Source organism: Anthonomus grandis, chromosome 4 (genome assembly GCF_022605725.1).
Source record: "Anthonomus grandis grandis chromosome 4, icAntGran1.3, whole genome shotgun sequence".
NCBI lineage: Eukaryota > Metazoa > Arthropoda > Insecta > Coleoptera > Curculionidae > Anthonomus > Anthonomus grandis.
Window position 1 is genome coordinate 29218556 of NC_065549.1, and position 24547 is coordinate 29243102.

Below are 24547 nucleotides of genomic sequence, written 5' to 3' on the forward strand. Positions count from 1 at the left end.
CTTTTATGGTACGATTAATAATGTGTGATTCTTAGTGTCCAGTTTCTTGTGACATATATAGGCACTTAATAAAGAAGCCTGATATAAGACAATATTAGCCAACTATATACATAAGCCATCTTAAAGGTCTCTAAGTATGACCGTCTGCCTAATAATTATAAATGAAGAGATCTTAGGAGGTGTAATAACAAAATAACCATACTTAAAATTATATTGAAAATGTTGAACTTTTAAGACTTACGTTGTAAATATGAGCGTAAAAATAAATGTGAAAAATTCATATATTAAAGCACGTAAAAACAAACACACAAAACATGTTTCAGAAGCGAGAGTCTGCATTAAACACTTATATTCTGAAGATTTCATATTTTTAATGTTTTATAAAATTCTTTCATTGTGTCGTGCTGTCATGCTTGCTTGATGCGTGAACGAGTCTTTGTTTCGTAGATTTTTTTTGGAAGTGTGAATACGATTTTGTTTTATTTCTCAAGGCAAAGTTGAGCTTTCTCTCTATCAAGGTATTTGAAAAGATTATTCATAAAATAGCATTATTCTGCTCTAATTAGCATAAAGAAAGGATTTTTGGATTAAGGCAGCGAAAAAATTCTGAAGAGAATTTTGCTGACGTGGTCAAAAAACTTTAGCAACACAACTTACGTCAAAAATATTGAAATGAATAATTTTTGCTATTCTGAAATAAGCTATTACGAAAAGTCATTAAACAGTTATCATTTTAAACTGTAGTGTATGTTCCGTGTAGTATTTCTATTCATAGGGTTTATTAAGTTTCAATATTTTGGGCCTTGGAAGGGTAGTCACTACAATAGAGACAAATGAAGAAAACCCGGATTCTCCTAAACAAAATATACTGTTACATAAAGCTTGAATTTTAGATACCTCCAATATTTATCTAATGCAAATTTCAACGCCAATATCTCACTGTTATTTCCGTAATGATCGCAGCATATAATATATAAAATGTAAAAAGCAGCCTACAATTTCCTGCTATTTATGTGTGCGTATTTATGATGATCACTCGGGCGTGTTGGTTCATATTATCTTGCAAACTATTATTAACATTCGACGTACCGATAATTTATTTTTTGTGTTCTGAAGCCGCAGTAATTCGGACGCATGTATGATCTTTTAATGGAATCTGTTAAGCAGACTTAAATGTCCACATTTTCTATTTTTTATTCTATATAAATAAAGTGGTCGAACGTATCTGTAAAACTAACTTTAAAAATAAAAAATATATAGGTGTAGGATGTAATGTCTTTTTAACAAATATTTATGACGTCATGGATGCAAAAAAAGAACTAAACATTTACAATAAAAAATTTAACAGGGATCTGTTGATATCTTAATCAGAATTATGGTGACTCGTACTTGGTATTTACAAATGTTCTTAAGTTATAGTCCTAATTCTTATTTCATAAATCAAAACTCATGAAAGTTAACATAGCTCCGCAAGGCCTCTATGATTATATATTTTTCCTTGTGACAGATTATATACATTCTTAAGTAAGGATCCAAGACAAATTTCCTTTAATGACTATCAAAATTTGATAATATAAAGAATCTTACACCAAAAAAAAAAATGTAAATAGTCGAAAAAGCACTATAGTAAAGCAAAATGTTTTAACAATATGGTAATATGAGCATGATCTAAAAAAATTAAGATTATATCCCTATTTTCGTGTTTAATCCCATGGAATTTATTTCAGACTGAGATTAAGTAGGTCAAATGAATGCCTAAGACTTGACAGCAGGGGCATAGAGCGGATTAAGGGCCAGTTTAACAGCATAAGGAGCGAAGCATAACGATCAGTGGACGAAATCCAAAGAGAGAAAACTGGTATATTGGTGTCTAGCCTATTTGTATCTGGTAAAGTCCAGTTCAGAGATCTATTAGAATCTTTGATGTGTCGCAGATGCCGCACTAACTAGTCCGTGCGCCTATGCCGTATTTATTGTCGCATGATACACATGTCTAAATGGCAAAATTTTTTATAGTTTATCTATGAAATCTTTTTAAATATACGTAAAACCTCATGTTTTACAGTATTTTTAATTTTTCTTTCGAAAATGTCCATTTTCAGAAAGAAAATAATATCAAAAAATTGACCGCGGACTAAAATTCAAGCATCTTATAAAATATTTTAAACACTTCCAGCATTCACAGACTTGTCACCTCTTTTTAGCCAGTCTATTAAACAAAGATAAAACACCTGTGTTCGGGCGATTCCTACTTTAGGCTGTGCAAGTGATTGTGTATCTCTCTCTATCCCACAGATTTTGAGGATTACGGGGCCGTACCCAAATACATTTTTAGGCTATTTTTTTATTATTTTCGTCGTGTTTTTAAAGACATCTTTAAGGATGAGTCTATCGCCTTTAAAATAGTTGTTGGTTGGGTCTACCACCTTTAATAGTTGGGAGAGGAGTCATTTGAGGTTATTATTATTTGATGGGTTTTGCTTTTTACGCGTTTATGAAAGTTTTTACTATAAGGAAGTGTGTTTTTTTGTGTTTGTGGATTTGTTTTGGTATTATACCTAAAGATCTTAAAATGATTCGACCCTGGAAAAATAGGCAGGAAAATTTGGCAAATGAAGAGGAAAGTGCTTGTGCGGGCTTATGGAAACCGTGGGTGCACAATAACATTTGTGATGAACAGTAAGAGTGATCTGGACAGTGATTTTGACTTACATAGTTCTGATAGTTCATTTTCTAGTGTTGAGGAAGTAAAAAAAAGCAAGGAAAGTAGAAGCCACAGGGGAAAATCAAGCAGTTTTAAAACGTAATTGTTTAAGTACAGACGCCAAACAAATTTATCTAAATGTCTATAACAATCTAAGGAATGATCCTCAGTTCACAAATGATTGCGGTGCTTTGCAAAAAACAGCGTTTTTAACAGGGGTGCCCTATAGTATAATATTTTGTAAAAAAAGGATTAAAGACAGAAAAAAAGGAAAGGCAATCAAGCAAAGCAGGACAATCAAAGGGACTTGACACAGATATTGCTAAAATGGCTAAGGGAAGGTGTGTATTCTAAATACAAAAACATTGAGGTTCTGACCATACAGATGGTTAAGGACACCTTATCGGCAAGGGACAAAGATTTCTCAGTCTCAACCTTACGGAGATCCCTGATAAAACTTTGATTTAAGCTTAAGATAGTTAACAAAAGAGCTGCTGTAATGAAATTGTCAGGTGGTGTATAGAATATTTGGAGAAAACTTCAAAATTTTGGAGGAAGAAAGATCCATATATTATTTAGCCGAAACGTGGTATGATACATTTATGATTGATGTATGATTTCCATTCTCTGGGAAAAAAGTCCCTTTTTTGCTATGGTAAGAAAAACACTGTTTTTATTAATTAAAACAAGTTTAAAATTTTAATTTTTACAGCTTACTGCCCCTGTTGGCCTTGCGACACAATAAAGACTGCTTTTTCCTCCATTTTCTCGAAAAAAATCCCTTTTTTGCTATGGTAAGAAAAACACTGTTTTTATTAAGAAAACAAGTTTAAAATTTTGTTTTTTACAGTTTTTTGTCCATGATTTGTCTTACAGAGACACTATAAAACCAGTTTAATTATTTTTTTACAGTTACTGCCACACTTGTCCTGTCCTAAAAAGGCAAGACTACTTCTTTCATAATTCACTGGAAGAAAAAAGGCTATTTTACATCTGAGTTGTAATTACTAAAAAAAAATTATTGTAAATTTATGATTATTAATTAAATTAAAAAATTATTTCTGCTACTCGTGTACACTTTTAAAATCTGTTTTAGTATCCATATGCTTCAGTGCGAGATGAAGTTGGAATCCATAGCGGCAACAGAGAACCTGTTTCGTTCCTTAATGAAAGAAACTGCTAAAGAACAAAGGCAAAAAAAACAAAGTTTAGAAAATTGTATCAACTTTTTGGGCTAGATTCAAAAGAGTGGTTAAATTTATAAAAGTATTTAGTATCCTCACTGTAGTTTTAGTATCCAGTATACTTAAAATGTAATATTTTGTAAAAGATTTTTAGTTTTTTGCATAAGCATTTATTTTTGTTAATTTTCATCTAATTTCTCCTATTATGCACAATAACTAAATATGAGGTACACAAATTAATAAATATTATATTCAGGATGTAAAGTGTGTTTTTTATAAGTAAAACTTGTGTCTTTTACACGCATAATATACAGATCGTGTTATCGTGAGCTACGTATTACCCAAAATAATGGCAACACCGCTTGGTTGCGGCTTGCAGGCGGCGGAATTTTTCAGCAGACCTCACTTTGCTGTGTTACTGCACGTTGCATTAATAATTTTTAAGCGTTATTTTCGTGTTTTTTTCACTATAGCTGTTTATACCCCTTCCGAAAGAGTTCAACTAATTAAATGGATTTATGAAGGCAATTCGGCAGTACAATGTAGAGATTTGTTTTCAGTGACATTTGAGCATAGACCGATTCCTTGTGCAAAAACGGTTTTAAATGTGGTTACAACTTTTGAGACATCTTTTTGTCTTTAGGATTGTAAAAAATGCCACACAAAACGTCAAGAACCACCTGTTGAAGTGGTCCAGGATATAGAACGGCGGAAAGAAATGGTTTGCAGTACCCTAGAACTTGATTCGACACTGTCCACTAGTGTTGGAGAGGAACGCGTTGATCCCAATATTCACTATTATCTAACTTCAAAATTATCTTGATTATTTTTGTTAATTAGGTTTAGAATCTATATAAGTTTATATACTTTATGCAAGCTGTTCTACCTTGCTCCAGTAACCATTTTTTTAGGCCTGTTTTAAAAGATGGAATATATAAAATATTTCGTAAGTTCTGTGGAATAAATCTATATATGTGGTCCCAAGAACTGTAGAGATCTTTGCCCAATTCTTTTATATGTCCTGTCAGTTTTATTTATCTTATTATTTTTATGTCTACTATTGTGATCGTGTGTAATGTTTTGTAGTTCGGTCCTCTTTTTGTGTTGCCTTGTTAGCATCTTAAAACAAAAGATTTGGTGAATATCTAATAAGCGGTTTTCTTTGTACAGTAAATCGCTTGGATATCGCCTTTCCTTGCCAAACATTATTTTTAGAAAAAGTTTCTGCAATATCTCCAACTTCTTTAGATGTACATCATAGGCCCCACCCCAACCCAAAATTCCATACTGAATATGAGAATTTACTAATGAGTAATATATTACCTTTATTTAAAACGTATCTAGTATTTGCTTAATTTGTTTAAATTTAAATATAATTACTCTAAGTTTTTTTATGACATTCTCGATATGTATATTCCATTTTAATAAATTATCAATATACACACCCAGATATTTAATGGATTGAGCTTCCTCAATATTCAGTTGATGTTGATTTATATGTAAGCTTGAAAATCCGGGTCCATTTTTCTTAGAACAACTAAATGCCAGATATTTCGTTTTTTCAAAATTTATAGTTAAATACATTTCATCAAACCAATCCTTAATGTAGAACATATCACGCTCCGCTTTTGCCTTCACATCACCCCAGGAATTCCCTTCATAAAACACGACTGTATCATCCGCAAAGGAAGAGATTTGACCTTCGTAATTACCCTGCAATAGTCCGTTAATATAGATAGAAAATAATGTTGGTCCAAGAACTGTGCCCTGGGGTAGACCAAATTCAAGCTTGGTTTCTCTACTTAAGAAATCATCTATTTGCAAGGTATGACATAAAAATATCCAGAACTTTATCTCTAAATCCGTTTGCTTCTAATGCCTGCAGCATTATTTTGTGGTCTACAGTATCAAAGGCACGCGCTAGGTCTAAAAATATGCATATTATTTTTTTGTTTTTATCTAAACCTGAATGAATTTTATTAGTAAGATATAGAATCGCGTCTTCTGTTGATATTTTTGATCTAAATCCATATTGCTTAGGAGATAAAACATTAAATTTTTCCAAGAAGGAGGCATAGAAACTACCTACTCATTTTTAGAAAAAGATCCACAGGGATGTAAAATTTATCGTCAAAAATACAATTTTTTCTTAACATTTTATCACTCTGTATCTCAGAATCTAATGATTTTCGGATAGAGGTTTATTGAGCAAACTTGCTTATTTTGAGGCATTCTACAACCCCTCCAAGTTTGTCCGACTAATTATAAAACACCCTGTATATTATGAGACGGAAAAAGTAAAATCAATACGTGCTATTATCTTTTGATATAGATTTTTCACTACTTTTAGTCTCTATATCTGCAGTTATTAAAAAAAATTAATTGACCACTGGTAAACTAGTCAATTCATTTTTGAAACTGCTGATGAAGACTAGGATCAATTCTGAGTATTTTTCACTCATCAATTTTTGGTGTGTTTTTTAAAAATGAAAATATTAGAAATACAAGCAAAAGAATTAAAACAAATTTAAATAAATATTTTTTTATTTTTTTTTTCATAGTTTTTTTTTTATAGTTAAAAAAATTTGATAATTGTAATTGTAAATAAAAAATATAATACTTAAACGTTAATATCTTTACTGCTTTTGTCGTAGGTATAAATTGATAAAATTTTAGCGAATTATTATATTTATTAGGTTATTCACTCCCGCCCATTTCCCCAAGTGCCGATTCCCGAAGCACCATTTTCCTAAGTCTCGCAGGCTTTTTCTCAAACAACTATTTTTCTCGCGTAGTAGTATGGTGTTTTATCCAGTAATAAAATTTATTCATGATTGGGTTGGATTATTCGGTATGTAAATAATACTTTCATCCAACGACAAACACCTATTTCTATTGACCCTCCTTACTTACATTCGGGAACTGACATTCGGTAAAATACCTTGAAATCAAATTATGGTATCCTTTATTAAGTGTTTTTTTTTTCTCATCAGGGAAGATCATTGTTGTTGTTTAAAATTACTTATATCCCCAGATCAAATGAAATTGCGTTGATTGAAAAATAAGACGAAAATAAATTCCTGCTTCGTGAAATTTTTCGTCGTAAACAAAGTGTTAAAAATTGGTTATTGTACTTCCCAGGTTGATAATATATTCTATTTCATTGTCTTTAATACAAAATTTATATTCATCTTTGACCCGAACAAAATCCAGGTTTTGGTCATTATTATTTACGTTTTTAATTAAAGCTAAATGTATTTTTGACGTTTGCACTCAAACTTAATCAGGTCGTTACCTAATTAAAAGCTTTGCCCTTAAATTAAATAAAAATTAAACAGTGCATGTCGTGCATCCGTTTTCAATTTTTTGCCTAAAATAAAATATACATTTCATTTTAATCATTTTTCTAATTATCATTATTACTAATAATTTCTAAGCAAAGTAATTAGTAAAATAAATTATTAATTATGTTATTGTCAAGTAAATGCTTTTTAAGTTTTTAATATTACTTCAAGTAAGATGCAATTTTATGATTAATGTATTTTGTTTTAGCGGAAATTGTCCACGCTTTAAGGATGTTATTGTTTTCTACGCGAATAATATTAATGACAGACTTTTTGAAACTACCGTAATTTACCACCATTTTTTAGGTACAGTTGGCACGGAAGCCCACGTTTTACAATAATAACTCATTAGAGTATCCCAATGAGGTAAATAAATTATTAAACATGTAATTTGTTTACTTACATAATACATAAATAGTTTATTTCCATTTTCTAGCATTATAATTGTTATGTTAAAAACATATCATGACATGAAAAAATATATTGTACTTAAGTTAACCTTGCAATACTAAAATACATATATTAAAAAACTATAAAAATTGTAGAGCATTCCAACTGTAATAAAACTTCAATCAATTAATCACCTATTGTGGTATATGGGTCATGGTTCCTTTGGAAAAATATTAATTAGACTTTAATAGTTTTGACTGTACTCATCCTAGTTTTATTATTAATAATATATTTCCGGCTTTAAAGCAGTTTATTTTTTTTGTAAGTATTTTGTATAACGAGCGGGCTTTATAGATTAGTTTTTAAAATCTTTAAACTACTAAATACTGTCAACTATCATATAATAGGAAAATTAACGTGTTTTTATAAACTGTACAAGTATGTCTGTTTAAATCCACTTAATCTATAGAAAAAAATCAAAACCACGTCATTTACCTTGAGGTGAAAAGTGCATAAAACATTTTTGCTTCAAAAAAATAATTGCTATTAATTGATGTAAAATATACACGCTGTTCTATTTTTAAATAATAGGTATTTTTTGACTTATTTGAAAATACAATGTTCAATTATTATAAAGAAACGGTCAAATCAATATCTTTTTGAGAAAATCAATATATTATTTATTTTTTAAATTAAAGTTTTTAAGATATTTGTAAAGAAATACATCAAAAATGTTTCGGGATGCGAAGTCCGAATATGGATATTTTTTACCCTATATACAAAATATTGATAATGCCAGATAACTAGTGTGACCAAATGTTGAAGCTAAGAAAAAGAGAAAGCTTTATCAAATAAGATGTAAATTTGACCCAAGTTTATCTCATAATAGAAAATTCTCCAATATGCATGATTGATATTGTGTATATTTTTATATTAATTTTCCTACCGTATTTTTAAAGATATATGTTAAAAATGTTTCGGGATACAAAACCTAAAAAGTCTACAATGCGCATAATTGATATTCTTATTGGAGATTAAGAGATTATCCTCAATTTTTTTTTCAAATAGGATAGGATGAATGTGAACAGTTTTAATAAATTACTTCAAAGAATAGAGCCGAAGATAATAATAATAAAATAAGTAAGTGGAGAAATTCTGTACCACCTGAAGAGCGCTTATCGGTCACACTAAGATATGTAAACATACAGTTTTTTTTTTAAATTATTTTATTCTCAAACAAATTTGTGTTATTTGTTTCATTTCAACTCTACATTTCAAACAAATTACTGCTCTAATCAGAGAGCGCAGGTGATGACGCCGTAGAGTAGTCACACGAGTAGGAACCTGCTGTAGGGGGTAGTAAACCATTTAAAAATTGCGATAGTAACTCCTCGAAGAACATTTTGCAGTCTGTGTGTCTGTGGATGTGACTGGACATATTGTGTAGGTACCCTGGTGGCTGAAAATGTGGAAATGGAAGTGCCTGCGAAGGCGGTTGGTAGCTGTCTCTACGATTTATGTCAGGACATTGAACAACTGACGAAGCATAGTAAGTCCTGGCATATTTCATTAAATTTAAGATCGCTGTTTTAACGTAATGTTTTTGTTCGTTCACTTTTTTTAGCATGGGGGGAGGGGTAGGCTTTAAAGCAAATTGCTTATTTTCGTTGATATCTTCGTTTTGTTTTCGTTGAAGGATGCCTAATAGAGAACTCTCGTACGACGTTATATTTTTTGCTGTTTTTTTTATGACGTCAAGTTGTAGTGTTCACTTGATCTTCATTTTCTTGCAAAGTAGCATGCTGAGTGACCAGTGCATCGTATTCTTCTGGAATATTATCATTAGTATTTTCTATGGTGCAGTGTTACTACTTGTGGGTCAATTATTCATAAAAAGAAACAAAAATAATAACAAATCGACATAAATGTATTTTCTTCTTTTGTAGGTTCATCACTCTTCACTTTTCGTTGAGTTGCTAGTTCCCTTCCAAAGCAATCTTTTTTTTTTCAGATTTTTTTATTTTTCCGTATTTCTTTTTTTGAAATATAAGCAAGTAAATATAATTATTATTACGTAGACAATTTTTTTTCAGATATCTTGCCACTGGTAATAGTTTCAATTTTTTACAGTTCTAATACCTACTGGGAGCTATTACAATCAGAGAAATTCTTAAGGACACCTGTGACCAATTTTCGATATGTTTACAACCAGACTGCCTGTCAGACATATTTGAAGAGAACTAGACGAATATTGCCACAAAGTTTTATGACACAAATGATTTTCCAAATTGTATTGGAGCTGTGGACGGAAAGCACAGACAATTCAAGAAACCTAAGAAGACCGCCACAGAGTTTTATAACTATAAAAAATATTTCTCGACAATTCTTCTGGGTATAGTTGACACCAACTATTGTTTCAATGCAATAGATGTGGGTGCATATGCTGCCGGTTGTGATTCTTATGTATTCAGAGACTCTAATTTCGGCAAAAGACTAAATAATAAGCAATTAAATGTTCCAAATTCACAAATACTAGCTCATGATAAAGTTGGACAAGTTATGCCGTACGTTCTTGTACATGTTTTACGGACTTATCTTCGAAGAAACCTAACAATGAAACAACGAGTATACAATTACAGATTGACTCGCGTTCGTTGGATCGTTGAATGTACATACATTTGGGCTCTTAGCCAAAAAATGGCAAATTTTCCATCGGTCTATGGATGACGCCATCGAATTTGCTGACCATATTATCAAGCATGTTGTGTTTTGCATAATTTCGCGAAGAAAATGAATGGTATAGGAGTTGAGGATGACAGCACAAAATATCTTTATTTTCTTTCTCTATTGCAAAAAATTCTATATATTATATATTTATTTAATTCTATAAATTATATATTAATCCGATTGCGTATTACATTCATGCAAACTTCGCTCCACAATTTTTCTTTTAAATTTCGGTTACTATTCTCTTTCAATTGCTTGTTGTATAAAATAGGTATTTTCCACCTCGGTAATTATTCTTTCTGTGTTTAAAACACTATCTGAAAGATCATTCCTGGCAGACAATTTGTCGTCAGACATTTTATAATCAGCAGCCAAGAACGATAATATGCAATGAATCGGCGTGGCTTAGTCGTTGAACGTTCATTTCTCTCCATGCGACTTATTTTCTTTGCGATAATCGCATCGCTTCAAAAATAGAACTGGCCGCATTTTTTTACTCTCGGCGGTTAATTAGTCGCATATGCGCGCATTGTTTTAAAAAACTGTGTTTTATTTTTTCTTATAACATAGTCCTCTAATACACCCATTTTTCTATGTTGGCTTCACTTTCTTCGCGATGCTACGAGTATTGAGTTTATCTGTATATGGAAGTGGTTGTTTTGCAGGAAGGCGCAAGGCTACAGAGACTGAATTAAACTATCCTTTAACCTGAATTAATAAATTATGCAGTTTGACTGACTTTACGAATCATGAATGGCGCTTTGTGAAAAAACACAGTTCGAATCTGATTTGCTCCCTTTCCTTACAGAAATTGTGAACGCAATATCTAACGAAAAATAAGCATCAAACCAAGCATTTACGGATTTAAGCAGCTGCTTATGGAGGAAATTAATAGATTCGATTATTAACTTTAATTTCTCAAACCTTTCAGCGAGAATTTAATGTATCCAAAGTATAAAATATAAGCTAGGTGAATTTTTTTTATTACTATAGATTAAAATCCATATACTAAAAAAATTACATATATTATACTAAGATTATTATAAGAATTAAATCCCATTAATAAAAAATAAAATGGTTGTCTTGAGATTTGATATTTAATAAGCATATTGATCAATGTATAAAGAAGGCATTTATTAACATAAAACTATTTTATGTTCATAAATACTGACTATTAATAAATCTGACTATAATAATTAGAGGCAGCGGTCTCCTGAATAAAGATCCAAGGAAAGATTTATGTGATAATCTCGTGTTGCCTTATTTTACTTATTGTATTGTCATATGGTTCCTCCTAGCAAGTGATTCAACACAAGTTCAGTATATTCAAACTTGTTGCGTAACGTTTATAAACCGAATGAGAAAATTTCATTAAGGTGCAAGTAGTGAAATGCACTCAATGAAGTGGTTAAATATGACTGAAAGAAGGTAACTCTAATGTCTGGTCATCTTCCATAAAAATATCTTTAGAAAAATTCGCCCCGATTATCATCATCAGAAAATTAAGTTGAGGTATGATATTCACGATTTACTAATCTCTGTTCGCCGAGTTCCCCAAGGCAGGCTTTTTGCAGATTAACTGGTTTTATATTATTATACAAACAATATGAAAGTATTATATTGTACACGTATTGAAATTCGGTATAACAGTCACATCTAGACATTGTTAGTTTGTAGACTTAAAGCAATTAAACTAAATATTTGTTGCTATTTGAGATATATTTTTAAAATCTTTTGTAATTACCTTAAGTTCACTTATATGGTTAATCTACTAAATGAGCTTTAACTTTGTTAAAGTTAACTTTGTTATTTTAGATTAAAATATCTTGCAAATATGATCTACAATAATTCATTCAAATTTAAGGGCACTTAAATAATTATTTTATTATTGACACTCTTTAGTAAAAAATCTAATTGTTAAATGTTCAGATTCCTTAGGGCATTTTATATGTTACATAAAATGTAATATGAAAATATTATTTAATTTCTGTATTGATTATTGCAAAAGTAATAATAAAACGAAAAATATATGGTCACAGAAATACGCTTCTAGATAATACTTATTTCCCATTTAGGCCTTAGTAATGAGGAAAAATTAGGTTTTGTAAAAAAAATTACATCTTTGTGGCCTATGTATATGAGTTTCGAAAGTGGACTTCTAACTGTAATGAATTATCCGTAGGCGTAAAACATATAAAGAGAATGTCTCCTTTAATGAAAGAGCATATATTTTTCTATTCGATGAAAACAATTGCTCGTGATTGCACCAAGAGTCTCATCTTGTTCAAAAAAGCCAAAGATTTTTTAGCATTTACTTTTAATAGCACCAGTTGTAGGTGAATAGACTTTCTTTTTCGTCTTTGTATCCAAGATATTGGATGAGATGAATCGCGTAACTATTTCTGACGCTGTTTGCAATGGATTTTGCTGTTAGCCTATGATAGGTGTCTTCTACTTATGATAAATAGACTAAATATAAATAGTTTTATATATAATAGAATGGCCAGCACGATTACCTGATCTGATGCCATTAGATTTCTTCTTATGTGTATATGTCAAAAGTCATAGATAAAACTAAATCGCCCAACTTTGGTGGTGATCTAACAAGATCAATAATGCTTGCAATTATTCGATCGGTCATGGAAAGATGCTTAGTAATATTATATTTGCCGTAAATGATAATCTAATCACTGATATAAGAAGTGTTAGACCCAGAAAGAATGATTGTTTTAATTTTTTGGCGACATAAAGACTATATTTAAAGCATGCTATGGTAACAACGACAACGTTTTATATTTTTTTTGTTTACAATTGTAAAAAATTTATCTCGTAGTTTTCGCGAAGAAAGCATTTTCTGAGAGCTGATTAGTACAGTTATTTTTATTTATTGCTTATTCGTTTATTAGTGTTAAGCATAACTAAATGCCTCGAATTCGAAGACGTCAAAATTATCATCATATTAGCGATTTTAACAGGTGTAAAATTATTGCCTATCGAGATCTTGGTTTGTCCTATCACGAAATTGGCCGCCGCGTTATTTGTATTGCAATGATGGTGATGCATGTGTATTGGATATATATAAAAAAGTAAAGGAACACATAAGGCCAATTGGTTCACCGAGCCGTACCACACAGCGTCAAGATAGGCGCTTCAGACAACTAGTTCTATGAGACCGTTTTGCTACTATGCGTCAGATCGCTGACCAATGCCTTGGAGAAGAAAGTAGACCTGTTACTATGCGTACACTCCATAGTCGCATTCGAGTCCTTTTTTCATACGGTCCACGGTTAGTACTTCCTCTGACTGCGGACCACTGTCATCAACGGAATTTGAACTGGAGCAGAGAACGGCAACATTGTAAGCCAGAATAGCATAATGTCTATATAAAACCTTCAACGAGGAATCGGGATTCTGTCTAGGTATGCACGAAGGCCATAGAAGGGTAAGACGCCATCGTGGCGAACGGCGGGGCACTGAATTTGCTGTTGAGGGGCATGTACACAGGACTGTTGGAGTAACGGTTTGGAGGGCCTATTTCCTATGGTAACCAATTACCCCTTCTCTTTGTTTGAGGTAATATGACTACTAAGCATTATGTTGATGATGTCATATAAATCACTTTACTGCCTTATCTAGAGAGCACATTCCCATATTGATCGTCACACTACCCAATTCCATCCTCTTTATCAGATAACGACGAGATATTTTTTTTCATTTCCTTAGATAGTATTAAAGTTTGACCTCAGTTAGAGATTTTCGTATGAAGAATATAAAGGAAGAAAATGATAAAATTAAAGCTACTCATAGCAGCTAACAAAATTAATTTAATTTTATATTCAACGTAATTTAAACTTAGTTTATAATACCATCATATCTTTATTATAACCTTATATTAGCATTTTCAAAAAAACATGTTTTATTTGTAAGCCATAGAGGTGTATACAAGTATTCAACATTTAAAGTTCTCTTATCCTTACTTAAGGATATGAAACATAATCCCTCGATATTATAAAATTAAAATTGCACAAGCTTTTATTTATGTAAAAGTTTAAGAATAATATGGTATATCTATAGCAGAATTAACTATAATTATTAATTATTTAAAAAATTCCATTTTTTTATGTTAGAAAACGGAATTTAACATACTTGCTTAGGCAAAAGCTTTAAAGTCTAATAATATTAATAAAATAAGATATTAAAAAATATTAATAATTCTTCAAGATGCAGGCGTTACTGTTTCGCCGTAGTCACCCCAGTCACCAAATTTAAATCCCATCGAACATGTGAAATACGATGAGGAGCAAACTAAACATTTTGCACCACCCACCACAGACACTGGAGCAGCTAATCCTCGAAGTTAGAGCTGCTTGAAATGAGGTGTCTCAACCAAACATCGATCGTTTTATCGCTGTCCAGACTTATACAAAAGTGTATTCAGCTGCGGGGTCGCTAAACAATATTAATTTTTTCTTATTACTTGTCTATAAAATTTCTTGCAAATGTTATCGTCTCATTCTTGATATTCTACTTTATTGCCAAAAAAAATAAGAAATAATTCCTTGTAGGGGTAACACTTCTTATGTCAGGGAGTATATTTTCTTGCACTTGACCTGCAGGCGGAATAGTTCTAAAGTATCCAATATTGATACCAATATTTTTAATGAAATACTAGCCAAAGTCTATGTGAAATAATTTTAAACAAAAAACATCTTTCCTAACAAAAAATGGGACTTTTTATAATAATTCAATATATATCATAACATAAAATGCTTCCTGAAATGCTTACTAGATCAATATGCAAGTGTTTCGAATAAATTTGCCAGATGTTTAGTAATGCAGGATGGGATTAAAAATCATTAATGTTGATTAATTTTATGCATATTACTATTTCGATTTCAAGATTTTTCATGCAATTTCTAATTTAAGAAGCAACTAAAAAATATTAAAAATACAAGTTTTATTTATATATAAATATTAATATAAGTAGTAATTATTAATATAAGTTTTATTTAAAAACTTATATTAAATTATTATATAATAAATTAAACTTATCTGAGACTTACCTGGGACTTAATGAACAAGCTGCCAATAGGCAGTGAAGAATTTTTTAAATTTTTTTCCATCTAATTAATCTCTCTATTAATCTTACTAATTAATCTTCGCATTTTTTACTTCTTCATTTCGTTTTTCAATATTGGATGAAGGACATTCGAAGTTTGAATCACTAGGTTATCATCTTTCTTTTTCATCCCTGGTTCATCAAAAAATCGGTTCTCGGATTTTCCCTACCACTAAGAAACAATTTTGTTGAATCTAACCAAGCAAGACTAAAATCAGAAAAATTTATGAGTATGTAACACTACGATCCTGAGATTTTTTGCAAGAGCCATTTGGCCGCGACAAAGCTAATTTCTGAAAAAGATGTAAAATTCTGTGTGTGCGAATGAGATGAAATATACTTAATTTTAGGTAGGGGATAGGAATTCTTATACGTCGATTTTTTTATCTTTGACTTGTAAATCCGCTAAAGAGATCCAAAAACAAATTGCGGTCTGTTAGTAAAAAAGCTGTTGCAAAGGTCACAATTTGTTTGTTATTTTAGTTCGGAGGCTGTGTTTATTTCTACACGTCGATTATATTATATTTCTTGAAATTTATTACAAAGTTTTATTTTTTAAGTATTTTTTTCCTTATTCAATTTAATTACAAGACCATATGCGTCCAGACTATGGCGCCTAATTATACACTACACAATAACTACAAATAGGGATGATTCGGTTCTGCCTTTCTATAGGTTGGGAAAGTGACAAAAGAACCCAGAATTCGTGGCACAAAAAATTTTTAACAAAATACCAAATGAAATTCAATCCTTGTCACTTCAAATAATTAAACTAAAAACAAAGAGTTTTAATTCAAAATGCTTTCTATGGTATTGCAAATTTTATATAGTAAATGTAAACTTTTATCTGTAATCTTGTTATTGTCTAAATTATGCTACTTTTATGATTACATTTTTTAGTAATTTGATATGTTAGTGCAAATATTTCAATTTTACTGAATCATGGATGTTTTTAATATTTTAGTTTATGATGTATCCTTTTTATGACATGTGTCTTGCATCTATGATATTGACATAAATAGATAATCATGAAGATGATGTCACAATTTATTCCCTTTTTATATTAATGTTTGCAACAAGCATATCAAGACAATTAATATTTTCTCAATAGTTTAAGATTTAACATAAAATATTTTAAAAGTAGAAGACTTTAAAAATGAATTAGTATACTAAGGATATTCGAATTTTGATTTTACCTGCTTTTCATTTAAAATTTGAGATTAGGTGAATTTAGTGAAGCGACTAGGTAAAGGGGTAGAATCTATTAGTTTTTAAATAAATATTTAGAAAAATGTGAACGCAGGAAATATAACGTTAACATAAAAAAACTTTAACAGTAATTTGGATATTAAGTCATGCCAGATTTATAAAACTTTTCATAATGTATAGTCATTCCTCTTACTTCATAACTTACAACTTACAAAAACTATTACAGTTCACAGTACTCCGCGCAGTTGTAACAGATATGAAGTTTATCGATTTTTTCCATGTGCCAGATGAATACAAGGAAAATATCGAAAATACACACAAAAAGGTAATACAAAAAATAAAATTCAAATAGTAATTCTAAAGTTCATAAATAGTGAATTAAGGATATACTTAGGTATTAAATTAAGAGTTATCATTTATGCATCTCCGAAAGTTATATGAAGCTGGATTTAGACTTGCAATATTAATTTTCCAGTAATAAAATAGAAAATTCAGAAAACCAAACAGTGTGGCATATGTTTCTTAGTAAAGATGTAAAAAATTTTTTTTTTATATACACCAAGGACTAATAAGAGATTCTTAATAGTAAAATATAGTAATAGTACTATTATTACAGTAAACAGTACTCCGAAAGAATATGACCATATAATTTTAAGATTATAATCGCTGCCAGATATAATTTGTTCTGGTGGCCGGTTAAGAACCTCAACATATCAATATTCAAAATTTGATGGCAGCGTAAAAGAGATGTATAGAAAGAAGGTTAATAATATAAGCAAAAATCACTGAGTAAAATCTGAGAAGATCATCAGGTATGTAGAAGGATATGTGACGCTATATAATTTTAAACAAAAGAAACTCATTCATCATGAAATTAATTAGATCAGAAAATGAGGCAGAATTTCCAGATGACTTGAACTTAAAATACCTTTTTTTGATAAACAGAATATGTAATTAGGTAAAACAAGTCTTTCGTCTTAATTTATTTTTTTTGCCTTCCACATTGTAGACGACCGAAGTTTTATATTACATTGACTGGGTTTTGCTATCACCTAAGAACCACCAGACAGATTGCTAAGTTAACTATGGTAAGAAAAAAGGTTTTTAAATAAAATGTATAAGCTTGGTCTTTATTGTCGATTTAAATCCATTTTATATTGTCCTGAAGAAGGTAATACACAGATACATGTATTGAGAATTACCACTCTTAATTTCGCCTTACTTACGGACTAACTCATTTTTAGCATCTAACTTGACGTGCTTAAAAACTTATATTTAAATTTATACTTTTTCTTTTAATCCATGTTTTTATTTTAATTTTATTTCATTAATTCTACTGGTTAATTACTAGTTTTAATGTTAATTTATCGAGTGCCTTTTAAGAGTGGTTGCAACAAAGATTAATATCTTACGTAATATAAAACTTTTTTATTTTATTCTATTTTTGTCAACCACCAATTTTACCTTAAATTCAATCACTAAGCAGTTTGCCTATTTAATCATAGTAATAAAATGTTAAGTAAAAAAACATAATTTTTTTTTGCAGAGTATTTTATTATAATCTTCAGCGTGAAAATTGAAGAAGCAGACATGCTACTCTTCTAAGAAATAACAGTGTGGGTCTATCAATATAGACTTTTCTAAAGACTATTTTTTAGTATGATGGTACAATTTTAGTTTGTATTTTATGTTCAATAAATAAAAGAATAAAGAAAAGAAACCTAACTAATTAATATTTGCTACATGATATCATTAATTGAAGCCTTAATTATTAAGTTTTTGGTAGGTGAAGGGGACCTGGCAGGCTGTAATTGTCGATAATTAATAGCATACGTAATATGTATTGTAATCGTTTTTGTTTCACTAGTGGTTTTTTTATAATTTGTTATCATTATGGGTAACAAATTATAATTAATAAAAAAAATTCAGTAACAAACATTCTTCAAGACTTCTATTCTACTCTATTTAATTATTTTATTATAATCATTTTTATACAAAGGAAAAAAATATTTTTGCATATAATAGATCGATAAATTTCCATTCAAATCTTCAATCTGAAAGTTTCAATATGCCTGAATATTAAATGGAATCCATTTTTACAAGTGGATTTAATTAAATTTCCTGAATTAAATTTAAACTTTTCAAAAAAAAAGTTTATTGTTCAAAACTGGTTTTATGTAGATATATACGTTGGCTTGTGCTACATAAATATATTATGGTATTTGTAAATATTAATAAATTTTACCGCTCACATAAAAAAAACTGATGGCAACTATAGATCATAATGCTATAGATAAATATGATTTTATCTCAGATGAGTCAAATATGCTTCTAGATATAAGAAATTTGTCTAAGCAAATATTAAGTTACAAACTTAATAAACTATTAATTACTTTTGTACGGATAGATCAACTAGTGAAATATTATTTACATTGTGTTACATTATTTACGCATTTAGTTATTTATATGTATTTTTTCTTGACATATTCCATGTTCATTACAGCTTTTTTGTAACATTTATTGTTAATTTGCCGAAATGTATAAATGTTTTGAGTTACGGTTCCTATAAACACAGCAGTGATAAAATTTATTTTGTAGTATAAAAAAGGTAGTTACTATTATTAGTGTACAAACCTAGATTTATACCTAAAACTAAAAATCTTATTAGAATTTTTATAATACACAACTTATTCAGTAGTAAATACAGGGTGTCCGCTAATTATTGGTACATGGAAAAACCACAGACTCCTGATGTAAAAATATTACGATTTAACTATATTTACCTATATCCAAAAGTTGATATTAACTGATTACAGGGTGTTAAACTTAAAACTTTTTTTTTGTTTTTCCCCAATAACTTTTTTAAGTTTTTATTGAAAATAATACTTTTTTCATATTTTTTACTTAAAAGGTATACTACTTTCGGGTCGCTCAGAGTCGCCGTTTTCGAGATATCTGCCTTCAAATTATTTACTACAGCAGCTCAAGCAAGCAATAATGTCTTGTTACTCTTTACCAATCATTTTTTACATCATAAATAATGTTTTAGTATAAGTCATTGAGAAAAATGCAGACAAAAATTGGATTATCATTTAATTAACTTTATTTAAAATAACTACGACACTAGAAAATCTATTGAAAGAAAATAACATTAACGAAAACAAACTTAACTATGCGACTGATAACTTTTCCATTTTAAACTGTGACGAGATTTAGTAAAAAAATAGATCTGCTTTTGACAAAAACTGTTCAAAATGTCTACCATTCACTTCAATACATTTAACAGCTCTTTTGCTGAAAGATCTCCTAATTTAAAAAAATAATTGTTCGTTTCGTAGCTTTTATGCAGCATATAAAATTCTTCACTAAGAATTCACTATTTCTTTGTAAACGAGCGACTTCATATAGCCCCATACACAAAAATCCAGCGGGTTAAAATCGGGACTTCGCGCCGGCCATGGCCTCTGGCTCCCACGACCTATCCAGCGATTAGGAAAACGGTTGTTCAGGTACTCTCTGACAGCTCTAGAGAAGTGTGCTGGCGCTCCGTCTTATATGAAATACATATGTTGCCTTATGTCCAGCGGAATATCATCGAGAAAATCTGGTAAAGGTGTTTCTAGGAACTCAAGGTAGAGTTCCCCGTTTAAATTGGGCGGTAGTTCGAAAGGGCCCAATAAATGATTATCGATTATACCACACCATACATTAATTTTGAATTCATGTTGGAAATGACGTTCGTGTACTGAATGTGGATTTTGTAATGCCCATGTGTGTTTATTTCTAAAATTGAAAATGCCTCTACGTGTAAACGTTGCTTCATCCGTAAATAGTATCTTATTCAGAAACATGGGGTCGGCATTTATTTGGGCACGGCAAAAACGGGCAAATTCTATCCTGGGCGCAAAATCATTTTCTAATAAATTTTGCACAGGAGTGAAATGAAACGGATAAAGACCCTCTTCGTGAAATATTTTACAAATGGATGACTTGCCTACTCCAGTTGCCGCAGCAGCATGTCTTGCACTTATTTCCGGATTTTCAGCCACGCGGACAAGAATTTCTTCTTCTTGTTCTGGAGTTATAACATTCGGGCGCCCTGCGGAATTCCGTTTAGGACGAAATGTACCTGTTTCTCCTAATCGATCGTAAAGATTTTTGAAATCAGGTTGTCTTCGATTTGGATAGAGTTCTGAATATCGTCTATAGGCTTCCCGTCCATTAAAATTTGCCTGCGCATATACACACAACATATCCCTCATTTCGGCATTTGAAAAAAGATTGTGCCTCGGCATTGTTTCTCAACTTACGAAACATTTAAAAATTCAACAAAACAGTAAACTGGATGCAAAATCACAGAAAACACTAATTAAATATTTTCTGACAACTTTAAACTAATCAACATATAACAACAACATGGCGGTTTCCTAACAACTGCGTCTCTAAATTCATTTGCTTTCTCATAGCTTACTTTAAAAAAGCGAATTATTTCCCGATTATATTAATTATTCAGCCGGGGTCGAGTGCATGGTGCACTAAATAATTTAAATACAAATATCTCCAAAAAGGTAACTCTGAGCGACTTCAACTTAGTATACCTTTTTTACGTAAAAAATATGAAAAAAGTATTATTTTCAATAAAAACTCAAATACAGTTAAGCACAAAAAAGTTATGACCTTATGAAAGAGAAAAAGATGTCGCAGACAGCGCCCCCTACATTGTACACTCAATTTGTTAAAAAATGAATTTCTCGACCTAAAAAACCCCGAACTACAAATTTTTGTGAAAAAAAGTTAACTTTTGTTAAAGTTATTGGGGAAAAACAAAAAAAAAGTTTTAAGTTTAACACCCTGTATCTCAGTTAATATCAACTTTTGGATATAGGTAAATTATAGTTAAATCGTAATATTTTTACATCAGGAGTCTGTGGTTTTTCCATGTACCATTAATTAGCGGACACCCTGTATACTAGTACGTACTACGTACTACTTAAAGTGAATAAACAAAGAAACATTTATTTGTCAATAAATTAGTATGTCTAACCGAAATGTCACATCATCCTTGCTAAAACTAATTCAAAAACTGATATGATTAATTAATTCATAAGACAATCAATATAAGATCTTTAAATTTAACAAAGGGTTTACATTAAATCTGAACCAAAAGAAATGTGAGTGGTGGGGGAGCAGATAAGACGAATATTCTGTTTGCAAATTAATCTTTTTTATCTTTGGGTTGGATAAGACTAGCAATTGAAAAAAAAACATACCATGTGGATGTTTTATATTCCTGTGCTAGGGGCGTAACTTTTGAGAGCATCAGCTAATTGCTAGTAAGAATCTATTATTCCACCTTGTTAACGCCGATCCGGACACCACACACATTAATTGAAAGCTTTATCTAATAATTTGTTACTGATACAATTTTATTATTTCAATATATTTTAAGTTGTAAATACAATAAAATACTTATTTGTTTATACAAGACTAGCAATGTTTATAAAGAAATTATGATAAAAGTACACACAAAGAAAAAACTAATTTTCTATTATTAGTAATTTAAAAAACAAACTTTTTCCATGATTCATCTGACATGATAAAGCAGTCTTTTTATGAATCATCAGCGCTTATACAGCTATATTTACTTCATCCGTAAACATCGCATTTATCTTATATTTTATTTGGCTTATGCTAAAGGATTTGGCTTATGGTAAGGCTTTAGAAGTAGAATAGAAGTGTAACAAAAAATGCAAAAACATAACACACTAACGAATTTTTAAGAAATTATTTGTGTTACAATTTGCTAAATAATATTTCACTCGCAAAACGCATTTTGGTCTGAACAAATAAAAGGTATATTTTTGCAGCTGTAGGGTGTATCATATTCAGACCTAGAGAGAAATTAGGGAAAAAATATTCCTATAGTAGATGCTAAAATTTGTCATAATAGCTATACCTATATTGTATTTAAATGTTATATACCTAATTTAGTTTTTTATAATTAAAAGTAGTCTAGATGTTAGGCGTATTAAAACTTAGTTTTAGTTTTTTAAATTTTTGGTATTTTTGCGTAGTTTCCATTTAAAATTTTAAAGACTTAAGTGTGTATACCGTGTATACAATCATAATTTTTCAGCTATTTTACAATAAGTTTGGGGTACAACCTGATCCAAGGATAAAGATAAATTAATGTATTTTAAGTAAAACTATACCCACCTTTCTTTCCTTGGGGCACTGAATAGCTTAAGTCTTGAAACTCAATATTAACACCAGCGCTTTTTGGAACCTGTGAAAAGGTAGCGCCTTTTGAACCCATTTTAGATTATACGTTTTCCAAGAACCCTTCGCAGATCACGTTAAAAGGGCTTTATAAATCACTCGAAATCACCGTACATTTTACAACGTTATGCTAAATCTTTGACGCCTAGAAATTTTCAAAATTAAAAGATTTAAATTAATGCAACCCGCACAAATTTTACGGCGCCCGAGAATAGTTTACGACTTTTTCAGTTATTGCCTGAAAAACGTATTTTTTGATATGAGCCTTTTCGAAACTAGACCATTTAAACAGTCAACATAAACACAAAGCAGCGTGGTATTCCCACTACCGCTTCTCTAGGCTTTGCGCGTTGTTGCCATCATTTATTTTAGCTCTCGAGAAACCGACCGTACTGTAACTGATTCTGATTTTAAGACCATTTAAGTCCGTATTGACCATATTAATTTTTATTGGAGTTAATAGGCCGCATAATTCTTATGTTCGTTTTATTTTTTGCTTAAGTGCCTTTTATTTAATTAAAAAAAAAGTTAAGCCGCTAAGGTGTTTCAGTGTATCTTTTATTTTAGACATGGTAATATGTCTAGTTATGAGAATTTTAAGGATCAAGAATTCTTTAGCTCCAGTTGATTCTCACCATCCATGTTTCATTTGACATTGAAATAAGATGTATAGACATTGAAAAATTAAATCAACCACAAAATTCAACTTTAGGAAGGCTAACTATTTACTGGTCCAATGTCTTTGCCCCAGCATTGGGAACATTTTAAGGTATCTACAGATGTTAATATAGTCATTGAGGCTTTTAATGCTACTCCTGATGAAATTTTTGATAACTCGGTACTTAAGTCACGTCAAAGAAAATAGAAAAATAGCTAGTGTGGTTTACCAGTGAGATTATCAAACTTATTATAATCTATAAGCTTATAAGCTTAAGTATAAGCTTTATCTTAAATAACAAAAAATTAGACCCTTCTACTGGATATCCAGATAGTCAAGGCTGCCTACAACAGCTACTTAAGGGCCGTGGAACCTGGGTTACTAATACAACCCAACATGTGTTGGTCCTTTGAAATCCTTGACAGATGTTATGGAGGAAATTAGATTTCAGAAAACAGAATTTATTCAGGCTCCCAAGAAATTGCAGATGAATTCGCGATTTTTTTTAAGTCTGTGTATATGATTTAAACCCATGAAATTTTTTTGTGGTCAGCTGATCCCTAAGGACGAAATTTTAAAGGTTAATAACAAAATTAAAGGGAACAAGGTTATTGGTCCAGATGGCATTCTAGCTTATGTATTGAAGGATTATATTTTTAATATTATTCTCAGAACTTCAATTTATCCAGATAGGTGAAAAATTACCAAATTTATTCCTATGTACAAATCTGGCTCTAGAGATGAAATTAAGAACCATCGTCCAATTACTACTATAAGCTCTATTTCTAATTTCTTTTTTGAATTAATTATCTTTATCGCATTACTGTGTCAAGTGAACATGTCATTAACGGTTCTTGCTACAAAAAAAAATCAACTTTAAAAATCTTAACTTAATCTGTCAGTATGATATGAAGCTATCAATGGCAACTTCCA

At 30.5% G+C, this 24547-nt stretch overlaps 2 protein-coding genes across 2 annotated transcripts in view; both read right to left on the bottom strand.

Annotated features, from left to right (window-relative positions):
* Positions 1 to 23284, bottom strand: part of LOC126735693 (ATP-binding cassette sub-family G member 1-like) — a 105692-nt gene extending 82408 nt beyond the window's left edge. The window contains exon 1 of the mRNA XM_050439756.1: positions 22894 to 23284. Coding sequence (XP_050295713.1) covers positions 22894 to 22993 — 100 coding nt within the window. The 5' untranslated portion in view covers positions 22994 to 23284. The remainder of the gene's footprint in view (positions 1 to 22893) is intronic.
* LOC126735696 (uncharacterized) lies at positions 19546 to 21643 on the bottom strand. The gene has a single exon (XM_050439760.1). It carries the CDS (start codon positions 20970 to 20972, stop codon positions 20229 to 20231), a length of 744 nt encoding a protein of 247 aa, XP_050295717.1. The 5' UTR covers positions 20973 to 21643; the 3' UTR covers positions 19546 to 20228.
* Positions 23285 to 24547: the final 1263 nt, after the last annotated feature.